The following is a 21,574-nucleotide window of genomic DNA, read 5'->3' as shown; positions in this document are numbered from 1 at the left end:
ATATTGCAGCTACTGACAGGTTCATATAAAACTTATGTAGAAAGGCAAAGAACAATCTTGAAAGAGCAAATCAGTTTTGAAAAAGCAATGCTGGGAGAGTCACATTAGTAAACTGGAGTGTATCACAATTGCACAGGAATGTGCAAGAACAGGGTGATGTAGGGCATTTGACATAGAGAGGATACATCCACCAATAGAATTAAATATACAGTCTGAAAATCAACTCAGACAAATAGGTCAGTTATTTTTTGACAAAGGTTTGCAAGTTTTGACAACAGAGGGTGGATAATCATCTCAACAACTGGCATTTAAATATTTGGACACCATACTGAATCTTGATATAAACTTTATATGTTATACAGAAATGAATTCCAAATGGCTTGTATATGTAAATGAAAACCACAAAACTATAAACTTTTAGAAGAAAATGCATGGGAAAAACTTCATAGTCTGTGGTTCAGGAAGATTTCTTACACATGCATAACAGTGATATGAAAGAAAAGAAAACTGATAAACTAAACTTCATCAAAATGTAACCCATCCACTCTTATGAAAGACACCATTAAAGAATAAAACATATGAGCCAGCCGGGCAGTGATGGTGCACGCCTTTAATCCCAGTACTTGGGAGGCAGAAGTAGGTGGGTCTTTCTATGAGTTTGAGGTCAGCCTGGTCTATAGAGTGAGATCTAGTATAGCTGGAGCTACACAGAGAAACCCCGACTAGAAAAAACAAACAAACAAACAAACAACAAAAACCAAAAAAAACCCAGAAAACAAACAAACAAACAAAAAACCAGAATGACACACTACAACGTATGTTTTTATATTCTCAAATAATATTTCTGACAAATTAAATACATCCAGAATATTTAGCTCTCAATATTCAACAACCCAATTTAAGTACAGAGAAAAGACTTCAGAAGAACAGAGAGGAACCAAAGAAATGAAATTTGTCACCACTATAGAGAGGGAAACTCAAACTAAGACCACCAATGAGATAACAGTGTGCATCTATTTAGATGTCTAAAGTTGAGGAAAAAATACAGTCCCATGTTTGTGAATGAACTCATTCTACCTACTGTCCTGTGTTAGCAAAATGCCTGAGACAATCGACGTGGAATGAGAAAAAGTTCATTTTGACTCAGAGTTTCAGAGGTTTCATTCCATGGCTACGTGGGCGTTGTTTTGAACTGCAGCTGCACAGTGGATAGACTTTGCCCTGATATTCTCCTTGGGGTTGCCCCCTCAGTAACATGAAAACGTCCTTTCAGTAAGCCCTGCCTACTGAACTAGGAGATGTCACCACCTACAGTCTAACCCTCTCCGACCTCAGCAGCTCTCAGCTTCATTCACCTGGCATCTTCCTCCTTTTAAACAGGCATTTCATGTCTGCATCTGCTCACTCTTGCTTGCCATGGTTTCTACCTGAACTTCCCGTGGCTGGTTGTTTCCTTTCATTTGGGTATCTGTCCTAAAGTCTGCCAGTGCCCTGGTCCCACCCGTGTCACGTTGTTTCACGGTCTCCACAGCGCTCTCAGACCTTTCCCTCAAATGGTCACACGGGTTTACTTCCTCATGGTCCACTAACTTCCACCACAGCAGAAAGTGAGCTACCTTTGTAGCTCTTGTTCCCTTTTCAACTCCCGATGACCTCCTCATTGGGGCCTCCTCAGTTACTGCTATCATTGCCAAGGCATGGCTGATCTATTCCCCATGCTTTAGAAACCTAGCAACAACTGTACGTGACTTAAAGTCACACAATAAATCTGCACGTAAATCATGATTTAAGATAAGAGCACAAGGAATTCTATTTGCAAAGGGCTTACTCATTTCTTTAAACAGTCTCCTCTTCAGCTTGGAAAGGCGATTCCCCTGTCCACAGTACAGGGTGCAGCATGAATAAACACTCGGGGATGGGGATGGGGGCGTGGTAAGGCAGTGTCGGGGGACATCCTGAGGGTCGTCAGGGCAGATTGCTGGCCTGTTTCCTTCCAGGTGGCAGTGATTACTCCTCTAGTTCCTCAGCCTGAGCCCACCCTCTGCCCACCAGGAGACCTGTCTCAGAACTCACAGCTTTCATGTCCTGCAGCTGTAGTCTCCTCGTCCGTCCCCTCAGGCTTTGGCACCCTGGCCAGATTCCTCCAGGGCCCCGTGGCCGCGCCCCTCAGGTCAGCCCTCAGGGTCCTGGCCGCCTGGAGCATCAGCTCCCTTGCCCCATGGCCCCGGCTGTTCTCGGGGTTCATGGCCACCTTAGCTGTGAAAACTTCACCAGGGTGCCGGGCTGGACTGAAAATGCACCCTGCAGAAGCTGGGTTGAGATTGCTCTCTTGGGGCGGGTGGCTAGGCACAGGCCTTGGTTCTCCAGCCCTGCCCTGGCTTGGATTGGTCTGCGGAGGCCACCCTTAGGTGTGGCATGTCAGGTACTAGGTTTGGCTGTCCACAAAAGGAAACAGTTCTAGAAATCTGCAAGCCCTCAGAAACTCCGAGTTCATACTCCATCACTTCTTTGTACCATTTAAAAATGTCTGGCTTTGATTTATAGTCAGTGCTCACTCACTACTGGAAATTCAGTATTAAATATTTCCTAACTGGGTTTCCAAAATTTCCTCCTGAAAAAAAAAATGACCCAATTTCTCATTTGGTAATCATGAAATTATCTGCTTTCCTGGCTGACTCTGTTAAAAACTGAAACAATACAGAACCAAGTCCAACAAACCCTGACTCACCAAATAAACTTCAAATAAAAGAGGCAATACGACTTTAGTTTTCTATTATGAACTTATGAGATATTTCATTTTAATGTAAATTATATAATATTAAGGCTGAAAAGACGGTTCAGTGGTTAAGAGCTCTTATTGCTCTTCAGAGGACTAGAGTTTCACTTCTAGCACTAACTCTGAGTGGCTCACACCTCGTCTCTGTCATTCTGTTAATGCTCTCAACAAGAAAAAATAAAAGTTGCTGGGCAGTTTTTAATCCCAGCACTGGAGAGGGAGAGGCAGGTGGATCTCTGTGAGTTTGAGGCCAGCCTGCTCTACAGAAAGAGTGCCACAGTCAGGGCTACACTAAGAAAACCTGTCTCAAAAAACAAACAAACTGAAAGCACTGATTTTTTTGCTCTACACCCTTCTAGAAATGCCGAAAGGCTGACCCTCCTCCAGCATGGGTCACAATGCTGACCGGAAGCAATACATGGAGGCAGCTTTTCTTCTTGATTCTCCTGAGAGCTTGGAAAAGATGCAAGCTATGAAGTACCACGTGATGCTGTCTTTCTCAAACAGCAAATGAATTATCTCAGTGTGCTGATGTGTGGCTGGATTTTGTTTTTATCTTTCTGACTCTTCGGAGGGCCTCCATCCAGCTCCCAAATAAATCACACATTCTTCCTTATAAATGCCTGGCCTTAGCTTGGCTCCTTTCTCGCCAGCTTTTCTTAAATTATCCTGCCTACCTTTCTTTACTTCTTGCTCCATGGTTTGTAGTAGTCTGGTCCCTGGAGTCCACCCTCCTCCTCTTGTTCTTCTATTCCCTCTTCCCAGAGTTCCTCTTCTATTTATTCTCTGCCTGGAAGCCCCGCCTTTCCTTTCTCCTGCTTAGCTACTGGATGTTTAGTTCTTTGTTAGACCAATCATGTATTCTAGGCAGGGAAAGTAACACCGTTTCACATAGTTAAACAAGTGCAGCATACACGAATGCAACACATCCTCACATCATTAAACATATAGTCCACAGCATAAACAAATGCAACACATCATAAAATAATATTTCCCAACAGGTTACCTTGCCAGGGAAGCTCTTCCCCTTCCGGTTGCTCCTCTGGTATCTTCTGCTGCACAGCATTCGGTTTCTAACTCTCTCTCCAGACCTAACTCTCTTCGCCACCCTTTTCAATGCTTTTATTCAATGATTTCAACTTTCATATAATTAAAGCTCAGGCTGTAATTTCTTTCAAAGAAGGTACTCTAATCACTTGATTCTAAAATATTATGAGCACCACCCCTTCTCTCTTTCATTTCCTTTAGCTGCTCTTTCGTTTATGGTAGTTGTCAGACAGAACAGATATTATTTAGCATGTATCTAACATTAAACATCACCAAGGCAGGAGGTTTCTCAGGCTTTCTCCCTTGCTGTACCTCCAGTGCCTTACAGTACTTCCAGGCTTGAGACCAGCTTGTCAAATAAATACGAAAACAGTTCTACCAGGGAACAGCTGCCAGTGTTCAGTTCTGAAAGCTTTCATTTCCCTCCCAACAGAAGGTTGGCTAGGAAGGCTACACGTGGCTAGAACAGCTATGAACGAATGTGTCCTAGCCTCAACCACAAACACACTTAAAATGTTTTGAAATTTAAAACAATATTGACAGACTTTTTTCCACTTTCAAGTGTGTGGTGTGTATTCATGTATGCAAGTTTTTCACCTGTTAGGTGCATGTGGAGGCTGCAGTTATGTCAGGAATTATCCTGGATTGCTTTCTTGCCTTATTGAGGCAGGTCTCTCAAATCCTGGGCTCACAGGATACGGCTAGACTTGCTAGTCAGTTTGCTCAGGGGAGCTCCTGTGTCTGACCCCGGAGGCTGGAATCATAGGCAGGGCCACCAGGCCGACTTGGCATTGACATGCATTCTGGGGACCAAATGCCAGTTTGCACACTTTTCTTGCAAACACTTTAACCGTTAACGTATCTTCTCAGCCCTGATTGCAAGATTCTTTTTTTTTTAACATTTTTTTATTGAAAAAAAAATTTTCCGCTTCCTCCCCGCCTCCCATTTCCCTCCCCCTCCTCCTGCCCCTCTCCCCCTCCCCCCACTCCTCTTCTCCTCCCTCTCCAGTTCCAAGAGCAGTCAGGGTTCCCTGCCCTGTGGAAAGTCCAAGGTCCTCCCCCCTCCATCCAGGTCTAGGAAGGTGAACATCCAAACTGTCTAGGCTCCCACAAAGCCAGAACATGAAGTAGGATCAAAACCCCGTGCCATTGTCCTTGGCCTCTTGTCAGCTCTCATTGTCCGCCATATTCAGAGAGTCAGGTTTTATCCCATGCTTTTTCAGTCACAGTCCAGCTGGCCTTGGTGAGCTCCCAATAGATCAGCCCCACTGTCTCAGTGGGTGGGTGCACCCCTCGTGGTCCTGACTTCCTTGTTCATGTTCTCCCTCCTTCTGCTCCTCATAAGGACATTGGGAGCTCAGTCCGGTGCTCCAGTGTGGGTCTCTATCTCTATCTCCATCCATCGCTAGATGAAGGTTCCCAATGATGGCTCTCCTGGTGCCGAGATCAGATCTCCGTGCTGGTTGGGTAGTTGGTAAACAAAGCGCCTACCTTGCTTGGTGCAGGCAGGCCAGTGAAACAAAGGAACTCCCGCCCACCTGCTTGCCCTGAGGATTCGCCCCCCAGCGCCCAGACAGGCTGAGCAGGGTGGTGTTATGTGCCCAAAGAGGGAAGGGGGCAGAAGGGAGGAGGGTTCTGGATGCAAGCTGGGTGGGATAGGAAGAGAGAGGCAGTATGCGGGGAGTAGAGTCCCTGCAGGGAGCCCCTGATTGCAAGATTCTTAAGTGTGCACTTTGAAGCTAACATCGTGTTTCTATCTCAAAAGGCTGGGACATGCCTGGGTATGTTTAAATTTGTAGAACGAGAAGAAAAGAAGAAGAAGAAGGAGAAGGAGAAGGAGAAGGAGAAGGAGAAGGAGAAGGAGAAGAAGAAGAAGAAGAAGAAGAAGAAGAAGAAGAAGAAGAAGAAGAAGAAGAAGAAGAAGAAGAAGAAGAAGAAGAAGAAGAGGAGAAAGAGGAAAATGGAGGAGGTAGCATTATTTATTCGTTCCTTTATTCTCTGGTCAGAAGCTGTCCCCTAGAGTCCCACTTCACATAGTTACCTCTTAAGAATCTTGCCCTCACTGAGGAAAAACTGTTGCCTGAGGTTGATTCTTCTTCCTTCTTGTGAGTAAAATGTTTTAAGAAGTTCTAGAAGCTTGTAGGCCAGGGTGCCATGATAACTCTGAAAAGTTTTTGTGTACCAATAAATCTCTCCGCCGACACAGTAATCCAAATCAGACCAAATTAAACCAAATTAGAAAAAGCCCAGGTCTAATGGATACTAGCGATCTCGAGTGGCCTTCCAGGCCCTCAGAGAGGAGATGGGAAAAGAAGACCGGAAAACCACGTGTTTGTTCTGGGGAGGGGGTAGTTTAAATAGCCTGTGGGAGTGTTCTTTAGCATCTCTGGGGAGGGGTCACCATTTGGCGGGCTTTCTCAGAGATGGAGTCTGGGCTGAGGCAACTCCCAGGGGAAGAGGCTTGGGATGGAACTTTCAACCAAACATTCCAGACTCTTTGGGTATATGGGGTGGAGTGACACTTCCACCCAAACAAACTCTTTTCTACCAAGTTCTTCCGAGCCAGGCTCTCTAGCCTGTTACTCTGCTGTTTCCATGGGTACCCCCAACTCAGGTACAAAATAGCTGTGTCTGCTTCCAGGAAGAGGGGCAGGAGGGGAGAACCAGGGAGTTAAAGAGGACACTAGAGCTTCCACAAGAAGAAGGTTCTAGCATACTGCACAAGGCTTCTTCACACAGCCCACTGGCTAACCTTCAGTCATGCACCTAGCCCTTGCTGCAAGGGCTTGTGTTGCAAGAGTAAGAACGCGAACTGCTCTGATGGACTCAGGGAATGCCTTTGAGACGCCAGACATTTGCTTCTGCTCGCTAACAAAAGGCCGTTGGTGCTGTGCCAGGCCATCACACTTGGGAATCAGAGGAGAAACAGCCTATTTCTGCCAGCCTGCAATCACAGAGCAGTGACTGGTCAGCAGTCACCTTAGCGACCAAGAGTTCTCCTTCTGGTGTGTGCTCTGTTGCTGGGTGTCTAGAATGCTTCCTAAGGCCCGCTGACCCTCCCCCATCACGTGGGAATGCTTTTTCAATAGGCGCAAAGGCCCCTTCAGGAAAGGATGCCCTTCTGTGTGGGACTAATAACCGCTTCAAGTTCCCCTTTCTTCATGAAGCCCCTGAAGAATATTTGCTGTGCTTTTCTGTGTGGCTCTCTGCTTACCAGATTGTAGGCTAGTATTAGGAGAGCATGACTGACCTTACAAGGCAGGTACCTTATATTTGTTATCAAACGCTATCACATTTCCGGAATTTTGACTGGCTAACATTATATAGTTTGTGCCAAGGTGGGAATACTTGTACCATAGTTTACACACACACAGAGAATCACTAACTCCTCCCTTACCATTCCTCTCAAACTTGCAGAGTTAACAGCTTTTGAAGAAAAAACAACTCAACATGATATTTTGAAAACACTTTTTATGGCCAATCTTTGGAAAGGCACTCGAGTTGACAGGGGAAGCTGAGGAATCTGTGCAGTTGGGGTGTCAGCATGTGGGCAACTAGTAGAGCTTCATAGAAGGAGAGAGATGGATCTTTCCAGAGGGCTCTAGAAGGGCAACTGGAATTGGCTAATATGTTTGGGGTTGACAGAAGTAGAGGCAGAAATAGGGGGGATGAGGTCACACATAGCCCACGATGAACAGCGACATTTAACATGAGAGCAGCAGGTGTCGATTGCTAGCCTTCTCTTGATTTTACCTCCTGTGTTCTTACGCTGGGCACTGCCTACCTTCTCTGGGCATGAAGCTCCTTCTTTATCTCAGCAGCACAGTTCCTACCGTGTCAGCGTGGGTGCTCTGTCTCTTGAAGATCGCCCTTCAGTAGGCTCCTGAACCTTCCAATTCCGTGCTAAGCTTGGATCCAAAGCACTTTTGAGAGAATGGTCTGTGTGTACAAATACGTTCCCAGAATGCTGCTTTTCTGTTGTCCCAGAGGACAGAAGTAAGATGTCTAGCCACAAATTACCCCAACAACAGGACATTGTCGAAGAGACGGTTGTACTGACACGCAATCACTAGGACTGTTTATGCTACCTGTAGGACATACTAATGATAATGCCATAAACAAGCAGGCCAGGCTCCGTATCAGAGACGCCCTCAACATGTTAAAAATTGGAGACTTTTTTCTGCATTAAAAAAGGGAGGAAAAAAAGTCACCCTAAGATACTTATCTTTTTATTCTTTATTCAAATACAGTTCTGATTGACATTTATTTTGCAAGCAAACTGTAAGGGTCACCTTGGCAGGTTCAGGTTGCTCAACTCCTTCCTATGTTTTGCAAAGAAAGACTCCTTTCTCTGGAACCAGCCTTGGAGCCCCTGGCCTTTACCAGTCTGATAAGAATGTTTCCTCTCCACAGCTTGCGGCCACATTGTATTCGTTTGAAGAGATAGCTTACATTGCCAACTAGCAGAAGCTGAATGCTTGCTTTCTGAAGACTGAGACCTTGGGCCAGTAAGCTCTCTGGAAGGTTTAAAGCTAAGGTCAGTTGGGATGACAGGAATGCCTGCCGCAGACTTTCCAGGAAAAAGTCTGGGTGACTGAGGGTTGAGCAGGGTGTCTTGGTGATATTTTGTATGTGCTGGCATACAGTACTTGTGGGAGAATTGTATATGCTTCATATGCTTCCCCTGGGAGCATGAGGCTTTGCCGGCCTCACCCCCATACCGTACTGCGTATCACACAGAGGGTCTTGTATATACAGGAAACCATTCTACCTCTGAGTCTTATCTAGTTCCTTTGCTTATTTTGATTTATATCTTTTTACAAACTGTAATCTTGGGCTCTTCAGTTTTCCTGAGTTCTGTTAGTCCTTCTAGCAAATAATCAGACCTGAGGGGAGCCCATGGACTCCCAGCACAGTTAGGGTGCAATTAAGTTAAAGTTTTCTTTATAAGTTATTAACCATTTATTTAATAGCCAACACGTTCACACTTGGTTATTTAAAATACCCCTCCCATTACCAATGCTACTGTTAATACTTTATTAATTGCTACCTAAAATTTAGTAGCTACTCATCTCTCTTTCTCTTCTTGAGACAGGGTCTCAGTATATAAACCAGGCTGGTCTTGAACTTGAGATCTTCTTGCCTCTGGCTCCTGAATTCTGGCATTAAAAGTGTGTGCCACCATGCCTGGCTCTATCTATCAATTTCTAAGGGGGTTTGACTATTATTTACTTAACAATATATAACTAACACCAGGGTAGGGGTAGTTTTATATAGCCATTCTTCCTGTTCGTGAATAAGATTATTTCATTGATTCACTTGTACTTTTCATCTGTTCCCAAATCCTTGAACATTTTTCCTTCTGAGGTACCTCTCAGATCCCCATGATACACAAGATTATTTTTATTCTATTTTCTAATTGTTTATAGCAGATTTATAGGAATAGTATTGATTTTACAGACAAAATTTTACTGAACTCTGAAAAAAGTAGATTTATTTAAAAAGCAGGCAAGTGAGTTAAAAATAAACTTTCTCTTAAAATAACGTCGGCAAACACGCTGACCATATGAAGTTTCATTTTTACTTGTTTCTACCTTTTACTCATTTCATCTGCTAAACTGACTAAAAACCAAATTGTTTTCAGAAGTGACTATTCTCAAAGTGAGGATTCAAATCATTTCTTTCTTTTTTTTTTTTTTTAATATTGTTTGAGCCTATATAACGGCTTGTCTCACGAGGAAGAGAACACCGGAATAGGTTAGACTTTCTTGCTTTAGCAAGCTCAAATTGTGTCAGACAGTTTGTCAAATCATTTCTAAAACCTAGAAGCACCGAATTGTTTCTTCTTCTAACACAGTGGAAATGCTGTAATACTCTTTGTAGCTTAACTGTCCCTGTCCGGGTGACTAGTATGGCTAAGACCGTCTTGACGGCTCTTGGCCATTCAGATTTTCTTCCATGTGAAGTGCATTTAAAGTCCTTTGTGTCACGTTCTACCGGCTATTGTTCTTCCCGAGTCTCAATTAACAATCAAATTAATATTCCAGATTCTAGCCCCTCCCCCTCACCAATACTACATACATGTGTTGCAAACATGCTTTCCCATGATTTGACTTTCTAAGTTTATGGGTCCTCACTTATTATCCCTTCTAAGTTTCGTTATGCTTTCTAACAATTCTTCAAGAACTTAAAAAATGTGCTGGATACGCAAGATAAAACAGATAATAAAGAATGTGGGAGAAGTCCAGATAGAAAACAAAGATGAAGCTATTGGAGAAGATCAGGCACGTAGAGGAATCTGGGCATAGAGCAAGCGGACCTCAAGTCAACCACAGTGTTCCTCTACAGTGCTGCCCTTGGCTTCTTGCCCTGTCTTCCCTTGAAGATGAACTGTGATCCGGAAGTGAAGAGGACTCAGTCTATCAACAACCAGGTGGCAAACGGCCTATGGATGGGGATGGGATGGTTGGGGATAGTCGGGATGGTGAAACAGATTTGAGGTATGACTCAAAGCTGGGACGACACACAAAGGAATGAGAGAGACATGGAATTGCGTTGGGTTGGAGAGGCCAAGACAAAGCTTTCTGCTTAGGAGCCTTCTGGTGAGGAGGTAGTCATTTCTCTAGGAAGCCCTGGTTTCTCCTGCTGAGAGGGGAATATGCCACCCTGACTGAGGCACCTGCACCACCGCTCTTGCACCTAAGGCTCAGGGAACTGTGGAGGATGGGTGGAAAGACTGTAAGAGCCAGAGGACCAGGAAGTCTGCTGACAATGTCTTCTATGTATGACGAGGAAGCTACACCAACAAAATCTCAACAATACAGTCACTTAAACAAGATCTACACAAAGGCAATACTAGTTAAACATGCCAACACGGATGGGGAAAACTCTCAAGGCTCCATCCTAGATGAAGAGCTACAAGTAATTAACGACAGTTGAAAGTGGGAGAGTCCGTCTGCTCCAGGGCCAATCACGGGTACGTTACTCAGCCCCATGTAGTCAGCCCTAGACACACAGACATAGAGCTGTACTAAATGGACTCAGCAGGTTACATACAAGTAACAGTGTGTGCGTGCATGCACACACACACACACACACACCTATATGTAACAATAGTAATTTAAAAAGAGGTCATGAATTTGAGAGAGATTGAGGGGAACATGGGAGAAGCTGAAAGACAAAGAGTAAGAGAAGAAAATAATGTAAATAATTACACATGTAAGAGATTCTCAAAGGTTTTAAATTTTTATTTTAAATTATTAAATGTTATATATTATGGCATTCAATTAAATGGGGCATCTAAATGAAAATAATTTATTATTTAATGTGGAAAACAGTAAAAATAAATTTAGATGGAGAAAAACAATAAATACAGTAATATCTACTTTTCAATACATTAAATCAGTTTCACTGAACTTAATTTTATAAATAATTTACATAAGTAAATCACAATCAATAACCGAAACACCACAGCTTGGGACTGTCCATGGTGTATAAGTCAGGTGTATAGGTTGGGGGCTAGCACATCAGCAAGCTTTCAGTCCATCTTTAATGAGGCCAGTAATTAAAAGTCAGGTTGTGACTGTGGCAAAGGTTTGAAAAGCCCTAAGGATGTTAGCTATTCCTCAAATATTTCCCTGTCTACTCTAAATGAACTAAAATATTCAAAGACCAAAACCATAAGAAAAAAGATTCAGTTCTCTTTCTCCTTTTTTGTTTTCTGAGACACAGTTTCTCTGTGTAGCTCCGGCTGCCCTAGAACACTCTCTGTAGACCTGGCTGGCCTTGAACTCAGAGATCCACCTGCCTCTTCCTTCTGAGTGTTGGGATTAAAGGCGTGTGCAAGATTCAGTTCTTAAAGCAGTAGCAAAAAGCGTTTTTTGATAAGAGCGTGTGGGTGGCACCATGCTTGGAACAACTCCTCAACTGCTGCGAATCTTTCTCCTTTCACAAATAGCAACAGAGACGCGGGAACGTTAGCTGAGGGAAGGGCAGAACTTCACCAGGCGTTCATCTTCTAAGCTGCACATTTTCTCTTAGCGAGGAGGAAGAAAATCAAGTGACTTCACAACTCATCTTGTTTACTACAGATTTGTAGGGAGCCAAACGTAATTACCAAGAAACGAAATACTGCCATTTAAAGTACTGAGTTAAAAAAACAAACAATTTTGAGTTATAAACTAAATATTTCTTTACTGGAGGCTAGGCACTAAGATGCCCGTGCTGACCGGAGGCTAGGCACTAAGATGCCCGTGCTGACCTGGCAGCTAGGCACTAAGATGCCCGTGCTGACCCGGCGGCTAGGCACTAAGATGCCCGTGCTGACCGGAGGCTAGGCACTAAGATGCCCGTGCTGACCCAGCAGCGAGGCTCTAAGACGCCCATGCTGAGCTGGTGGCTAGGCACTAAGATGCCCGTGCTGACCCGGCGGCTAGGCACTAAGATGCCCGTGCTGACCCGGTGGCTAGGCACTAAGATGCCCGTGCTGACCCGGCAGCTAGGCACTAAGATGCCCGTGCAGAAACAAGAGCACATGACTCAGAGTCCTTATAAGTATTTTATATTCATTATAAAATAGCATGTCATCTTCTGACTGCCCCTTTTACTTTTGTTTTAAAGTTATCTCTAACAAGACTGATTTCCAACTGATATATACTGGGAATGAGATTCTTACGGTTATTAAAGAAAATATAAAGAAATAAGTTAATATATAGTCTAAATTCTTTAAAAAGGCCATGTGGGGAGGTATTATTATACTTGTCTTCCCTAAGTAATAAATTTAAAATGAGGAGGAACAAATACATTGATTATAAAACTAAAATTTCAATAAAAATGTTCAAAGTTCATTTGAAAAATATATCAAGGGTCTGTCTGGAACTTTGGGCTTTTGTTTTCCTTGATGTGGAGCTCTTTGTCTTCAGTCCTGGCCTGGAATGAGAAAGAATACACAATTTCTATGTAGAAGGAAATATGTGAAAATAATTTTGCAAAAACAGTTTTGTTTTGTTTTTCAGTTTTTCGAGACAGGGTTTCTCTGTGGCTTTGGAGCCTGTCCTGAAACTAGCTCTTTAGACCAGGCTGGCCTTGAACTCACAGAGATCCACCTGCCTCTGTCTCCCGAGTGCTGGGATTAAAGGAGTGCACCACCACCTCCCAGCCTGCAAAAAATAGTTCTGAAAATGTTACTTGGTGCTGGGCCATGGTGGCGCACGCCTTTAATCCTAGCACTCGGGAGGCAGAGGCAGGCGGATCTCTGTGAGTTCGAGACCAGCCTGGTCTACAGAGCTAGTTCCAGGACAGGCACCAAAGCCACAGAGAAACCCTGTCTCGAAAAACCAAAAAAAAAAAAAAAAAAAAAAAAAAGTTACTTGGTTAGTTATAAAAGCAAAGTTTAGCCCCTAAAATCTCAAGAATAAAACATGAGTTTGTGGCTCTCAGTCATACCTTTTTGTCCTTCCTGCTGCCTTCCGAAGTCTGTCTACAGGGCAAAGAATAACCAAGAAATTCCATTAGGAAAAAGATAAAACAATTGAAAAAGCTTCACAAACATTAAAGAGATAAAACTGCCAGACTAAAGATAATATTATACATACTCCAAACTAACTTTTAAGACTATTGTATTACATTAATTAAACTAGCGCTTCCATGTGCGTGTACACGTTTGGAGGTGAATGGACGACTATGGGAAGTAGGTTCTTTCCTCCCATCATGTGGTCCAGAGATCAAAATCAGATTGAAAGGCTTGTTATCCAGCACCTACACCCTCGAGCCACATGGCCAGTCTCACAAGGCTAATCTTAACTTTACTAGTTCTCCTGGCATTAAGCTTAAGTTCTGCAACCTTGCTATATCAGCACAACAGACAGACAAGTGCCAGGCTTCCTGGCTCTCTGAATGCAGCTAGTCTGTCACTGCGCACCAACAGTTGCTCCCCAGGGAATTTCTATTTTGTTTAGATCACTCAGATCCTTTCACTTTTAACTTCATTCTTTTTTTTTTTTTTTTTTTCCGAGACAGGGTTTCTCTGTGGCTTTGGAGCCTGTCCTGGAACTAGCTCTTGTAGACCAGGCTGGTCTCGAACTCACAGAGATCCGCCTACCTCTGCCTCCCAAGTGCTGGGATTAAAGGCGTGCGCCACCACCGCCCGGCTTTAACTTCATTCTATATTAAATCAAAACTAAACTTGAGTTTGCCCTCAATTCAATAGCTCAGTCTGAATTATTTCTCGCCATGGTAAGGCAGAACTATTATTTCCTCAATGAGAGCAAGCACAAGCCACCCCTTTAATAGTCTCTATTTCAAATTTAACACTTTCAGTAAGTTTAGGAAGACATATCCCTAGAAAATCACATTCCTCTTATTTTTTAATTTAATTTTAAGTGTATTGGTATTAAGTGTATTTGCCTACATGTATGTCTGTGTACTGTATATGTGCCTGTTGAGACCAAAAGATGGCACTGGATCCCCTGGAACTGGAGTTACAGATGGCTGTGAGCCACCATGTGGGTTCTGGGGACCAACCCCGGGTCCTATGCAAGACTAGCAAGGACTGCTGGTCGGTCTCCACCCCGCGCTGCATTCCTCTTCACAGCTATATGCTTACCAGTATTTCTGGAGCTCCCTTTGGGTTGGTTAGCTGAATTAACTTCATTGTTTCTCAGTTCTTGGATAATGCCTTTATTTAAGCAAATATCCACGTGCACATTGAAGAGGGTAAGATCGGAAGTCTTCTGTTCTAGGTTACAAACAGGACAAACTAGAGCTCGTCCTGTTACCACCTCATCTGTACAGGGCTGGATGGACTCTTGCCTACTTAATATTCTGACAGTTTCATTCGCCAGTGAAACAGGACAAGACTGGTTTGGAATATCAGAACATTCCGCTTTGCTGTGATTACTCCCTAAAGTGTCCATACTTGCTGCTTCCAATGAGTTGTCTTCAGTTTCTGCCAGATCTACACCATCCGCTGAAGTGATCTCGGCAACTTCATCATCCCGCTTCTCACATAGTGGAATAGAAAGGTGTGCATCTTCCTTCTGACCAATAGCTGTCGAGGAAGCATGGGAATCAGAGTTCTCACTGGTCGACGGTTCATCCAGACACGCGTCTACATGTTCATTAAAGGCTTCCAGACTGATACCTTCTTGCTCCCTAAAGCAAACTGGACACGTAAATGTCTGACAGTTATTGGAATTCTTTGATGTTTCCAAACTCTCGCTCGTCTTCTTTAAAGCCTGGAATGGTTGTGAGATCTGTACAGCTTGCTGATCCACAATTTCACATCTGGGTGCGTCTTGATGGCTCAAATTCCTTTCTGATCGCTTTTTATCAAAAAAACTCTTCTTATGAGACATTTCCAAAGGCTTTACAAACTCAGTTTTGTCGGTTTTGTCTAGAACACACCCAGGAGATGACAAAGCCTGCTGTCCAGCTTGTAAGAAGCCAATGATGCTCCTTTGTTGGTGCTTCTTGTCATCTTCATTGGAAAAAGTCGACATCCGCACACCTAAATGAAACCCAAACCGTTACTTTCCAATTGTATAAACATAGCCACACCCATACAAAGGAACAAACATTTAACAGTACTATTATGACACATATGCAAAAGGTAACTAGAGAAGTAAGGGCCGCTGGAGATGTACACACTCACACACATACATACTCTTTTTTTAAATGCTAAGGTTTGGACCCATATATAAATCTTTAGTATGTTATGCATATAATTTACCACTTAGCCACATTCCCAGACCAACATTTTCCAAATTAAAGGATAGTTTTTCGAAGCTTACATTATGAAAAACTCACTTTGCTTTATAAAACTGGGTATCAGTAAATGTTAATCTGTTGGAGTTGGTGTGATTATATAGAACTTGCAGTAATGTTTCACATGGGTGCCATTAAGTAGGCAGTAGCTAATTGGAGTCAGCTACAGAGACTTCAGCTCTGATTTTTTTTTTTTCAATAGACTTCACTTTCTAAGGAGTACTTCATTTTCACGACAACTGAACAGAGAATTCCCATATGCCCCCTGCTGTCATTCACACACAGCTTCCGGTACTACACACATGCACTCACGGGGCACTATCACCCAGTCTACAGTTTCCCTCAGCATCCACTCTTAGCAGTGTCCATGCTATGAGTTAAGATGCAGCTATAAAGACGTGAATTCACCATTAGATTCACACTTGTTTCACTAGCCTCAAAGTCCTCTGCTTTCTCTCTTCATCTGTCTCATTGGGCAATATTGTCTTTTCACTGGCTCCAAGGTTTTACCTTTCTCAAGATACCAAATAGCTGGAATCATACAATATTTGCTTCTTTCACTTAGCAATATTTACTTAAGTTTGCTCCTTGTCCTTTTGTAGCTTATTTATATACTGAACATCATCCCATTGTCTGGACAACCTTGCTTGCTTCTAGGTTTTGCAATTATGAGTAAAGTTTCTGTACATACTTGCTCTTTGGCTGTTTTTATTTTATTTATTTATGATTTTTATTACTATTTATTATTTTTGGTTTTTCAAGACAGGGTTTTTTGTCACATTGGCTGTCCTGGAACTCATTCTGTAGACCAGGCTGGCCTCAAACTCACAGAGATCCGCCTGTCTCTGCCTCTGGAGTGCTGGGATTAAAGGCGTGCGCCACCACTACCCGGCTATTTGGTTCTTTTTAATATACTTCCTTCAGTGGTTTCACTGTGTGCGGTCTCTCAAGTGTGAAAGCAAGATTAATGATCCTCTCTTAGCAACCTCACAGTCACGTGGAAGCACGGCTTTCTAGCTTGTGTCCCACAGGTAATGACGGGCAGTGTCATAATCTGGGACTGTAATTCTTGAAATCCAAAATTTCTGAAATTGTAGCTGAAGTCTCTGTAGTTGACTAAACTGACATGATGTTATCTAGTACCCTCACAATCTAAAGAACAAGTTGTCTTTGTTGTTTTGTGACAGAAATACCCACGTGTTTCTTCATGTCACGGTGCACTAGAGCCCCAACAGAGCATTACAGAGGATAATTTAAATGCTTTGCATTTGTTTCCCAAGTCTGTTAAGTTTTGCATTTGGAAACACCTTGCCTCAAGGACTTCAGAAAAAAGGATGAGAAGAACTCCCATAGGTCCAGACAGAATTAAAATCACATTCTGACCATGCATCTGGCTCTAGGAATTACAATGTACAACAGCAGAGTAGGAAGTTCTTAAACAGAGGGAAAAAGATCTCCCAAGTTGACTTTATTTTTTAGGGAGGGACCATTAAACATATAAGGGAAAACAAGAAAGAGGAGGGGGAGAGAGGCCTACCCATCAACCTTAACCTCAGGGGATGTGGAGAAGCCGCGTTAATTTCTGTCCTTAGCAGTTCCTTAGCAACAGCAAATATTTCTTCTGCAGTAGAAAGGGTGGACTGAACTGTAGACGCGCGAGTTTTTACTTCAAAGTTCACGTTCTTCAGCTTAACGGTAACAGTTCTCCCCTACAAGACATGCAGCGTGTTACCACGGCAGGCTTCAGAACGGAGCAGAAGCTGACTCCAGGTTAGAAATGTTTAGGAAGGCTGTCTGTACATAGGAACAAGCACATGTAATCAGCTGCTATAAAACATGGTCCTGTAAACTCTCACAGTTAAGAGCCGGGTCTGAAAAATATCACTTAGTGAATAATCAGTAGTTCCTTCCTCAGCCAGTTAAGAAATTCATTCTTTCTTCCTCCCTCCCTCCCTCCTCCTCCTCCTCCTCCTCCTCTTCTTTCTTTCTTTCTTTCTTTCTTTCTTTCTTTCTTTCTTTCTTTCTTTCTTTCTTTCTTTCTTTCTTTCTTTCTTTCTTTCTTATGTATACAATATTCTGCGTATATTCCTGCTGCCCAGAAGAGGGCACCAGACCTCATTACAGATGGTTGTGAGCCACCATGTGGTTGCTGGGAATTGAACTCAGGACCTTTGGAAGAGCAGGCAATGCTCTTACCTCTGAGCCATCTCTCCAGCCCAAGAAATACTTTTATATGAAGAGCAAAGTGAACTGTCTTTCCATCTACTGTCCCGCTCCCTCGGGTTAATTCAGCACTGAAGGCCAGGGAATGAATGGTCAGCCTTTACTGCAAGGCTGTCACAAGCCAGAGTGCTGCGCTAGAAGTTTCTAGGAATCATCTTTACAGCTGGTGTCTTAGGGACATGAGGCTCCAGTCGGGGAGGACTGATGAGAGTTTAGTATTTCCTGGGGTTAAAGCAGTGGGCAGCTGTTCCACTTGAGGCCAGGTCAGCTTTCTGACTCACTTCCTGACTTACTTCAGAACCACTAACTTCAGGCTGGAGAAGCCTCTCTCACACACTCCCTTAACCAGGTGATGAGGGCGGCAGGAAATGATGGGAAGGCCACCTCACCTTTGTGGTATTCTTCCCACACTATGGCCTACACCACAGGACAAGCAAACACAGTGGCTTTCTGTAGGCTATAAGGTTCTCAAGACTGGGTTCTATAAAGAAGCGGGAAAGGCAACGATCTCAGACCAAACTAAGGTGACAGGACACTAGCCACCCGCGGTTCTCTGGAGAGAATTCATAGAAAGACAGGAGCGATCCAGACTCAGTCTGAACGTGGTTAACAGCAGTACTAATGTCACTTTTCTAGTGTGACAAAAATGTTAACAATTGAGGAAAATGGGTGAGAGCTATAAAGGAAACAGTCCTGTAAGTCTGAAATGACTCTAAAAATAAAAGTGTATCTCAAAAACTTCTCCAAAAGAACTATTTTACACTCAAGTAAAGAAGAGCTAGAAGTAAAAACTCTCATCAAATACTCGAATTTTTTTGCGATAACTTTTTAATACTTTTGTATTACACTTTTTAATAACTAGCCCAGGTTTGAGAGGACTGAGAAAACACTAAATGTGGACTGTCCTGAAGGAAGACAGTTCAGGGCACTCCAGGCTTCCATTCTCAATGTGTTAACCAGGACCAGAGCCCCGAAACACAAAGCCTGCTCTAGAAGGTCACTGTCCTGTAAGCAAAGCCTCCAAGGATGATTGGGAACGAAGTCTGAGCTGGCACCTAAATCAGACAGGGTGCTAAGGGCACAGAGCTGGCCTTATCACCCTGGAACCACTCCAGTGTCACAAGGTATCCTTCACAGAGTGACCTCATCACAGACCTCACACACAGGTCAGACCCAACTTTGTTTCTAGTTGTTGGGAATAGGAACATTCTATTTTATTTGTAACCCACTTTAACAAATGCGTGGTCCCTTGACTTAGAGTACTATCCTACAATGAGAAAAGCTAAAAACTGATATCATCCCATAAAAACCCAGCACCTTCAGTCCTTCCTTCTGGAGATCACGAGCGAGCTCAGTGCACAGCTCTTGGCATAAGCTGTACTGTTCTTCTGTTTTAAAGATCTCACTGAACGTCCTAGAGAGACAAGAAAGATTTGGGTGCACAGTGTAAACTACAGAGGGATAATTTGATAACAATAGAGTACATTCAAATAACCTAACATATTTTTCTCAGTACAAATTAAAGTTTTCACATCAACTAACACATAATTAAGTAAAAATATCTACATTCTATATAAGTGATCAAAAACATTTAGATAGGTACACTGATCGGCAAAATCCACAATTTTATGCTTTCTCTTTTTTTAGACAAGATCTTACTTTGTAGCCCTGGTTGGGCTAGAACTTGCTATATAGACCAGGCTGCCCTTGAATTCACAGGGATTGGTCTTGTCTCTTCCTCTCTAAAACTAGGATTAAAGGTATATATATGCCACCATGCTCAGTTTTCACTCATTTTTTAACTAGCATATTGATACTTTCTTATTATGAATTCTTTACATAGCAAAGAAACTAACACTTTATATGTGATTGTGAACCAGGATTTTCTTCCCCTAGTTCCGAACCAAATTTGATACCCTAGTACATTTTTGAAAATCTAAGGGGAGTTTTCAAAAAGGAAAGAAACAGTCAGTGATACTTAAATGTCTCAATAGTTCTGATGTTTTGAAGAAATAATTGAGGGACTTTTAAAATGGACACATTTCCCTCTAAACAAAGTGCCATTAGGATTTCATGTGGCTCCAAACAAGATGCAGGGCCACAAAACTAGACACTCTCTAACTTCTCCTTTACCAATATTACGTCAGGCTCGACTCTTTATCTGAAACATTTAAAAAGGAAGATTTAGATCTGGGTTGCTTTTTAAGACAAGTTAACATGCAATATCTGTCTGTACACAGTGAGATATCCTCAGATGGGAGTCAGGTTTTAAAACAAACTCATTTGTTTTGTATACACCTTATACACAGAGTTTGAAGGTACTTGTACACAGTGTTCTAATAATCTGTGTTTTGATGGAAAACCATCACATACAAGGGGCAAAATTTTCCATGTGCGATAGCATCTCAGCACTCGGGAAGTCTTGGCTTTGAAGCATGTCAGATTTCCGAAATTTATATCAGAGATGCTAACATGTAACTTGAAACCTCTGTTCACTTGGCCAACACCTGAAGTTCTTAGTACTTCCACTGTAATGTTTTATCATTCTCAGATAAACATTTAATTGTTCTTATAAAAAAGATTAGAAATCCTAAAATGCTTAGTTTTCCCTGAACAGGAGTAACATCTGTGTTAAAAGTATAAATGTCAACTATGCTGTTCTACTGTGAGCACAGCAATCAAAGTTAATGTGTTGAGCATAGGTGTTTACTTTGGGGTATAAGATGCCCAAACTGTGAAACATTTTTTTTACGATAGTGATATTTTACTAAAAATGAACTTGAAACAGTTTAATATACATTGAATAATGGATCATTAACTTTATTTTTATTTAACATAAAAAACATTACCTTTCAACGCTCATGCTTTTTCTTTCTCCATCTCTGAAATGAGAAAAAAAGTATTTATTTCTCAAAGAAAATTGAGTTCTAGCTCAGTTGGTAGAGCATGAGACTCTTAATCTCAGAGTCGTGGGTTTGAGTCCCACGTCGGGCACCATTATGTAAATGGAGACTGTGCTTTCATTTCCCGGCCACTCAGACCTGAATAATCACACAAAACTATATTGATCACAACACTGTTTGGTCAACAACTCAGGCATATCCCTAGCTAGCTCTTATATCTTAAATCAATACATTTCTATTAATATGTGTATCACTGTGGCTTACTAGTAAGGTTCTGGCTTCTTTGTCCTTTGGCAGCTACATGGCATCTCCTTGACTCTGCCTACTCTCTCTATATATCTCTGTACAGATTTCCCACCTGACTTTACTCTGCTAAGCCATTGGCCAAAACAGCTTTATTCATCAAACAATAATAGCAACACTTACACAGAAGGTCACCCACATCACTTTTGGTCAATAAGAGAATTTAATATATTCCTTTTGATTAATTAATTAATTTTATGTGTATGAGTGTTTTGCTGTTATGTCTGTCTGTGCACCATGTATGTTCAGTGCTCACAGAAGTCAGAAGAGAGCTGGGCTGTGGTGGCGCACGCCTTTAATCCCAGCACTCGGGAGGCAGAGGCAGGCGATCTCTGTGAATTCGAGGCCAGCCTGGTCTACAAGAGCTAATTCCAGGACAGGCTCCAGAGAAACCCTGTCTCAAAAAACTAGAGAGAGAGAGAGAGAGAGAGAGAGAGAGAGAGAGAGAGAGAGAGAGAATGAATGGAGCCACCACATGGGTGTTTGGAATCAAAACTGGGTCCTCTGGAACAGCAGCCAGTGCTTTTAATTGCTGAGCCACTTCTACAAGCCCCTAACA

The 21,574-nt window shown here is 42.6% G+C and overlaps 2 protein-coding genes and 1 non-coding gene across 4 annotated transcripts in view; all 3 read right to left on the bottom strand.

The window, feature by feature from the left end:
- Positions 1-2,245, bottom strand: part of Ankdd1b (ankyrin repeat and death domain containing 1B) — a 63,057-nt gene extending 60,812 nt beyond the window's left edge. For both annotated transcript variants that reach the window (XM_057789920.1, XM_057789921.1), the window contains exon 1: positions 2,074-2,245. In XM_057789920.1, coding sequence (XP_057645903.1) covers positions 2,074-2,245 — 172 coding nt within the window. The remainder of the gene's footprint in view (positions 1-2,073) is intronic.
- A 7,281-nt stretch (positions 2,246-9,526) lies between these two features.
- LOC130887707 (small nucleolar RNA SNORA28) lies at positions 9,527-9,668 on the bottom strand. Its single transcript, XR_009058400.1, has one exon. It is a non-coding gene; the product is annotated as a small nucleolar RNA SNORA28 (small nucleolar RNA).
- A 1,438-nt stretch (positions 9,669-11,106) lies between these two features.
- Positions 11,107-21,574, bottom strand: part of Polk (DNA polymerase kappa) — a 59,538-nt gene continuing 49,070 nt past the window's right edge. Inside the window, exons 10-15 of the mRNA XM_057790120.1 lie at positions 20,659-20,691; positions 19,127-19,223; positions 17,124-17,295; positions 14,427-15,329; positions 13,268-13,301; positions 11,107-12,751 (exon numbers count right to left, since the gene is read on the bottom strand). Of these exons, the coding sequence (XP_057646103.1) occupies positions 12,667-12,751; positions 13,268-13,301; positions 14,427-15,329; positions 17,124-17,295; positions 19,127-19,223; positions 20,659-20,691 (1,324 nt within the window). The 3' untranslated portion in view covers positions 11,107-12,666. The remainder of the gene's footprint in view (positions 12,752-13,267; positions 13,302-14,426; positions 15,330-17,123; positions 17,296-19,126; positions 19,224-20,658; positions 20,692-21,574) is intronic.

Source organism: Chionomys nivalis, chromosome 15 (assembly GCF_950005125.1).
Source record: "Chionomys nivalis chromosome 15, mChiNiv1.1, whole genome shotgun sequence".
In the NCBI taxonomy this organism is placed as follows: domain Eukaryota; kingdom Metazoa; phylum Chordata; class Mammalia; order Rodentia; family Cricetidae; genus Chionomys; species Chionomys nivalis.
Note: the sequence above shows the minus strand (reverse complement) of the source record. Positions and strands in the feature narration are given on the sequence as shown.